General features: G+C 48.1%; 1 protein-coding gene across 1 annotated transcript in view; it reads right to left on the bottom strand.

Annotated features, from left to right (window-relative positions):
• The window catches only part of chd6 (chromodomain helicase DNA binding protein 6), a 47,966-nt gene that overhangs the window by 3,051 nt on the left and 37,625 nt on the right, over positions 1 to 7,290 (bottom strand). Inside the window, 6 exon segments of the mRNA XM_079156639.1 lie at positions 5 to 88; positions 219 to 818; positions 2,906 to 3,208; positions 3,523 to 3,671; positions 4,578 to 6,020; positions 6,572 to 6,878. Of these exon segments, the coding sequence (XP_079012765.1) occupies positions 5 to 88; positions 219 to 818; positions 2,906 to 3,208; positions 3,523 to 3,671; positions 4,578 to 6,020; positions 6,572 to 6,878 (2,886 nt within the window).

Raw genomic sequence — 7,290 nt, 5'->3', positions numbered from 1 at the left:
CAGCGGGTCTCTCCGAAGGAGAAGGGGACGGCGAGGAGGTGGAGGAGGAGACAGAGGAGTGGCTGATCAGCTCCACTCGGCCCTGCAGCTGGAAAAGACACACACAGGTGGAGGTGTTTACTCTCGGGTCTGTTTTAATATTGAACCCCAAAGCAACATGAACATCAGAAGAACCCTTCACTCCTCCCTCCTCACGCCTCCCTCCCCCCTCTACCCACCTGAGTCTCCGGGAGGTGCAGTCCTCTGCTCTTGGTGAACTCAGAGTACAGTGCCTCAACGTTTCTCCTCCTGCCTCTCCTCCTCCTCAGGGAGTCATCTCCCCTCAGGCTTCCGTTAACTATCTGCCCCGTTACAGGATGGATGAGCCCGGCCTGCAGGATCCCGGCCATGTCCATCCCCACGGAGCCCGGCAGTGGTGCGGTGATGGGGGGCGGCGGTGGCAGCTGGTGACCGGGACCCGGAGCCACCGCGGCATCTCCTAACCCCACACTGGTGCTTATTTCACCAGACGACTTGGTGAGATCGATGGCTGTCTCCTGCCAGCCGTTAATCAACATGGCGCCGCTGTGATGATGAGAGGGCGGGGCCACCACCGGGGGAGGCGCACTGCCGGAGCTCGTCGAGACGGCCGTGTGGTACGACGGTGCCGATTTCCCAGATAAAACCTTGGCGGTGGCGGCCTCATAGTCGAATGACCTCCGACCCCCTGCTCGTTTGAGCTCGGGGAGGTAAGGAGGAGCCACGAGTCTCTCCTGTAAGAGAGGCAAGGAGGTGAGGCGCCAAGCTCCGCGCCCACATGCGCCGCCTCGCGACATGTACTGTCAGAGTGGACAGGGTGGGTGAGGGGTAAGACAAGAACGGGAGAGAGATGATGGCTTTGTTAAACATACATATGGACTGAGACACAACACAACGGCCTGGGTACAACCTGCACACACATCTGTCTAAGGTCTGCTCTCTGGAAGCTGCTGTCCGATGGACTGGTCCCTGCTCTGAGAGCCCTGATGGACTGGTCTCTGCTCTGAGAGCCCTGATGGACTGGTCTCTGCTCTGAGAGCCCTGATGGACTGGTCCCTGCTCTGAGTGCTCTGATGGACTGGTCCCTGCTCTGAGAGCCCTGATGGACTGGTCTCTGCTCTGAGTGCTCTGATGGACTGGTCCCTGCTCTGAGAGCCCTGATGGACTGGTCCCTGCTCTGAGAGCCCTGATGGACTGGTCTCTGCTCTGAGTGCTCTGATGGACTGGTCCCTGCTCTGAGAGCCCTGATGGACTGGTCTCTGCTCTGAGAGCCCTGATGGACTGGTCCCTGCTCTGAGTGCTCTGATGGACTGGTCCCTGCTCTGAGTGCTCTGATGGACTGGTCCCTGCTCTGAGAGCCCTGATGGACTGGTCCCTGCTCTGAGAGCCCTGATGGACTGGTCCCTGCTCTGTGCTGCGTACACAAACCCTCTATCTGTCTGATAACATGTATAATATTCACAGAACAGAGACTGAGAACTTCACAGAGGAGAAACAAAGCAATGTGAACTAGAGGTGTCCAGAGCTGCCTGAAGAACCTGATCTACAGATACATTATATTTAACATATATTTATATCATATACTTGAATTCTTTAGTGAACCTGTTCAGGCAAAGGTTACTACGAGGATGTGACATGAATTATGTTTACATTTAATTTCTATTTAAAAAGTATTCTAATTGACTGAAGAAGCACAAACAGGACAAGTTGAAGTGATGTCAGTCTGTCAGGATTCTATTAGCATTATTATAATAATTATTATTTGTATACATTTCATACAGACTATTCAGCTCAAAATGCTGTACGTTTAAAAATGAATTAAAACAGAAAGCATGCATTTTAAGTGTAATTTAAAGAAAACAAAGTTTAGACATAAAAGTGTAAAAAGGCATAAGAGGTCACAGGAAAATAATCATATTGTTAGAAAACATGTTCATGTTTTTAAGTGCTGCTTTAAAAAAGTCTTTGAGTCGGCTGTTCAGGAGCAGAACTAAACAAAGCTGTTACTATTAGCATTATTAAAACTATTAGCATTATTAAAACTATTAGCATTATTAAAACTATTAGTATTATTAAAACTATTAGTATTATTAAAACTATTAGTATTATTAAAACTATTAGCATTATTAAAACTATTAGCATTATTAAAACTATTAGTATTATTAAAACTATTAGTATTATTAAAACTATTAGCATTATTAAAACTATTAGTATTATTAAAACTATTAGTATTATTCCTACCTGCAAACTCATAAGAGCTGTTAGGATTGTGGCCAATCTTCTATTTGAGATTAATATGCATTCAATCCAGTTCAATTATTTAAATTAAAATGATAATCTACTCTGGCTAAGGTAGCTTATCAAGAGTAAACTATTAGCACCATTAGCATTATTAGCACTATTAGCATTATCATCACTACTAGCACTACTAGCACTACTAGCACTATTAGCATTATCATCACTACTAGCACTACTAGCACTACTAGCACTATTAGCATTATCATCACTACTAGCACTACTAGCACTACTAGCACTACTAGCACTATTAGCACTATTAGCACTACTAGCACTACTAGCACTATTAGCATTATCATCACTACTGGCACTACTAGCACTATTAGCATTATCATCACTACTAGCACTACTAGCACTACTAGCACTATTAGCACTATTAGCACTACTAGCACTACTAGCACTATTAGCATTATCATCACTGCTAGCACTACTAGCACTATTAGCATTATCATCACTGCTAGCAGTGCTAACTGGACACCTCTGTATGACTCATGGCGTGAGACAGTGGAGATACATGTGGACAGATGAAGATGCATAGATATGTAGAATAAAGGGGGTTAATACATCGGGTCGGTCACAGGGATGTTCTCACCTTAGGGAGTCTAGTGAGAGGGGGGGGGATGGAGAACCCCAGACCCGCGTTGGTCTGCTGGATCCGGGGCTGGCCGGGGACGGAGCCGGAGGCCGCGGTGGAGAGGAAGCCGGCTCGGTGCTGCTGGTGCTGCTGGTGCTGCTGGTGCTGCTGGTGCTGCTGGAGGTGCTGGGCTAAGCTGTTGGCCAGGCAGGAGTTGGCGACCACAGAGCCGGGAGAGTCGTACTGCTCGCTGGATGAAGGCCACTTCCCCTTCAGGATGGCGTGGCAGATGCTGTCCAGACGGTTGATGATGACCCGGTCCTACAGGGAGACACCACATAATAACGTGAAGGGGTTTCTATGAGACAACTTAAATTAATTAAGAGGAATGAACCTGGATGGACTCCAAATAACCAGCAGCTCATTTACAGCCTCTCTTTACAATGCAGGAGGACATTGTGGTCAGAAAACTGACAAAATATCTTAAAACGTGAGTATTAATGGCCGTAGATCATTAAAAACTAGAAGAAAACCTTATGTATATATCCTACTTCAGGAAACAGAGACGGGCCTTTAGCTCTTGTTGTAAAGAGGATTCACAGATCACCCGACGGAGCTCATATCCTTCACAGTACCTTGGGCCACTCAGAGAAGGAGTACAGAGCTTTCTCCTGGAGCAGCTGGGCGATGGTCGGCTCTCTGGACTCATGGAGGCTGTCAGGAACATCACACATGGAGACAGGAGCTGCAAACCTGGGGCTGGAGTAACCTTCTACCACTGACACTGAGGAGGAGGAGGAGGAGGAGGAGGAGGAGGAGGAGGAGGAGGAGGAGGAGGAGGAGGAGGAGGAGGAGGAGGAGGAGGAGGAGGAGGAGGACACGTCTCAAGAACAAGTCAACATAACTCAATTCTAAGAATGCAAACATCACGACCCTTTGCTTCACGTCGTCTGCAGTAAATTATACTGAAATATAAACCGGCCACTTTATGAGGCACACCTGTTCACTTGCTTGTCAACACAAATAGCTAATCAGCCAATCAGATGGCAGCATCTCAATGCCTTTAGGCCTCTAGAGGTGGTGAAGACGACTGAAGTTCAAAGCGAGCATCAGAATGAGGAAGAAAGGGGACTGAAGTGACTCTGAACGTGGCGTGTTGTTGTTGTATTTCAAACTGCTGATCTGGGATTTTCACCCACAACCATCTGGAGGGTTCACAGAGAACGGTCCGATAAAGAGAAGATCTCCAGTGAACGGGAGATTCTCATCATGATGTGCAGCCGACAAATCTGCAGCAACTGCGTGATGCTATCGTGTCAATACGGAGCAAAACGAGTGAGGAATGTTTCCAACGCCTTGTTGAATCTATGCTACGAAGAATTAAGGCAGTTCTGAAGGCAAAAGGGTCCAAACCGGTACCAGCAAGGTGACCCTAATAAAGTGTCCGGTGAGTGTACATTCTGCTGCACAGAGTACGTGAGCAGGAAGGTTCTGATCAGGTACGTTCTGATCAGGTACGTTCTGATCAGGTACGTTCTGATCAGGTACGTTCTGATCAGGTACGTTCTAAAGAGGCACTGCTCTAGTCGACTACAGACTAGATATGATGATTCATCAATAGATACATTAACGATGAGACAATCATTAGTAGGAGCTCTCATATGAATCAACCTCTGAATACGCTTCTCACCTGGCGTACCTGGCCGCTCCTCCTTCACTTGGCCTTTCTCCACCAGACTCTCCGAGGAGTCCACCAGCCCGTCGGCCTGCTCCAGCTTCGGGGTCAGGACTGTGCTGTCGGCCTCCAGCGGCTCTTGCTTCGTCTCAGCTTTGATCTCGGGGAAAGCGGAGAAGTCCAGGTCCTCCGGCTTGGCCTCGGGCTTGATCTCTGAGCTGTCTGGGTAGGTGGAGAACTCCAAACCCTCCGGCTTGGCTTCAGGCTTGATGGCAGAAGTGTCAGGAAAGGCTGTTAAATCCTCTGGCTCTGACTCGGTCTTAAGCTTAGCCCCGTCTGGATAAAGAGAAAACCTGAGAGCTACCGGTTTTGCTTCGGGTTTGATTTCGGCGCCATCTGAGTAGGCTGCAAACTGGAGGACTTCAGGGTTAGGTTCTGAGCGCTCAGCCTTCATGGGGGGGCTTAGATCTTCAGGCTTGGTCTCTAGGGTTTCTGGTTTGACAGGGTAGTGTAAATACTCTGCTTTGGTCACCAGGGTTTCTGACTTGACCCGGTAGGAAAGGAACTTTCCATGTTTGAATTCAGAGCTGTCAGGGTAGACGTCCACAGCCGTCTCCGTCTTGGTCTCCTCCACCTTGACTGGCAGCTCCGGTTGCTGTGGTTTCTTCTCAGCGCCTCCGTCTGGCAACAGAGAGAACTTCAGATCAGATGGCTTTGAGTCAACTCCGTCTGCAGGAAGAGTGGCGGCCATTTTGAGTTCATCTTGCTCAAGCAGATTGTCTTTGTGGTCCTGATCGAGGGAGAACGTCAGGACTCTATTCTTACAGTTCAGATCTTCAGCCGTATCATCATAGGCTTCCTGATCCATGGACTCTTCACTGTTGAGTCCAGCTCCGTTCTTTGCCTTTGATGCTACTGTCGGGGGCGAGGCAGCAGCAGTCGGGCAGGAGGGCAATGCGTATTCAGAATAAATGCTCTGCAGCACCATCTCACTGGGTTTCACGTCTAGATACTTCTCTGGTTCTTCATCACGGGGTTGAACCACTGGAACGTCCATAAGAGGAACCGGATCCACCTGCCCTTCAGAGATCTCGTCCACTTGATCTGCCAGATCTGTGCCGTCCTCTGGACCTTCCTCTCCAGCTGTGTTCCCCAGCAATGTTTCTGTGTCCAGAGAGTTTCCCATGGTCTCTTCCTCAACTGCCTGATACAGAATCAACCCGTCCACCTCCTCTCCGGGCTCTTCAATGGACTCGGGATACGCGAGGCCGCCCTGCTGCTCCAGCTTCCCGAGGAACGGGTGAGCGTCTCGCGATGACTCCTCTTTGTGCTCTGATTGGTCGAAGCCCCTCTGAAGGTCTTCTTCATCCTGGTCTCCAAGTCCAGGTTCTGGCACTATTCTGTCCATCTGGGGTACTTCCATGGTTGGATTCAGGACCCCCAAACGTCGGTCTGCACCTGTGAGGATAAACCATGAGATGCATTTAACCACGTGGAAGCAGCGTTGAATTAATGCTGCAGTGTAGAAATGTGACGAAAGCATCTGTGAACGTATTGTGATGTAAATCTTCTGTCATACAGTTCAGTGTCCCTGCATCAGGATTTAATCATTCTACCACTGCTGGACGTTTCCAATGCTGAACATTGTGGCTTTACGTAGTTAGAGAGCATGCTGAGAGTAATAAACTCAAGATTCTCATTGAATACATTTGTGTTGATTACTAAAAACCTTTTTGTTTGTTTGTTTACATGTTCATGTGGCTTTTAAGTGTTTATAAACATTCATCATAATTAAAACCTAAAGTAGAAACAACAATGAATAAATAAATGTCAGTTAAGTCAATATCCTTCTGATTAATACATTCAGTCATAATGATGACGTTAGGATGTTTGAGATTGTAACTTTAAGTCTGTTGTGTTTCATTCTTCTGATGTGATGGAGACACAGCTCCTCTTTCCTGGAGCCACTTGTGTAACAGGAAGTAGTTTTGGGGTGTTTTTTAACAAACCTCGGACTGCATCACAATCCTCTCCTCCAAGACCTTTCTCCACCTTCTGCTCCTCGCTCCTCCTCGACAGGTCTCCCACTTCTTCCTCCTTGTCATCAAACTGGAACCCAGCACCTCCTTCCCGGCCTCCTCCTTCCTCCACGGGATTGGCCAGGCTCTCGGTGACATCAGAGTGGCCCAGCCTATCCTGCGGCTCGTGGGCGGTGATGTCAGCCAGAGAGAGGGGGGGAGGGGGGACGTAGGGAGGAGGGGGGCTCACCGATAGGTCGGTTTGATCTGCGCTGGGTTCCTCGCTGACTCCGATGTCCTGAGAGCAGAAGACAAGAGGGTCAGAACGAGATCATGTGATCGTTGAATACTACAAAGTAGTGCTGGGCGATATGACCAAAGATGTATATCACGGTATTTTGCTTAACTCTGGCGGTACCACGGTATATCACCGTATTCTTTTCGAACTCATACACCTCACCATCAGTTTAAATGTGCAGAAAAGAAACACTGGTTTGGGAATGCAGTCTTTTTAGCAATTTAAATTGTTAAAGTCGACCACAGATATGAGACTTTCTCATGTGGATTCTCATGAGTTCTGCTCTATGATGTCTTTCATTGTCTCTCCTCCTGTGTCACGGTGTGGGTACAACTCACTGGAGTAAGGAAACGTATCAGAATACTCTTATCTGATTGGCTAAACTGCATCACGTGACGTGATTTACAACGCA

Source organism: Pholis gunnellus (assembly GCF_910591455.1).
Source record: "Pholis gunnellus genome assembly, chromosome: 3".
NCBI lineage: Eukaryota > Metazoa > Chordata > Actinopteri > Perciformes > Pholidae > Pholis > Pholis gunnellus.
The sequence above is the reverse complement of the archived record's forward strand: the minus strand, read 5'-3'. Positions and strand labels throughout refer to the sequence as shown.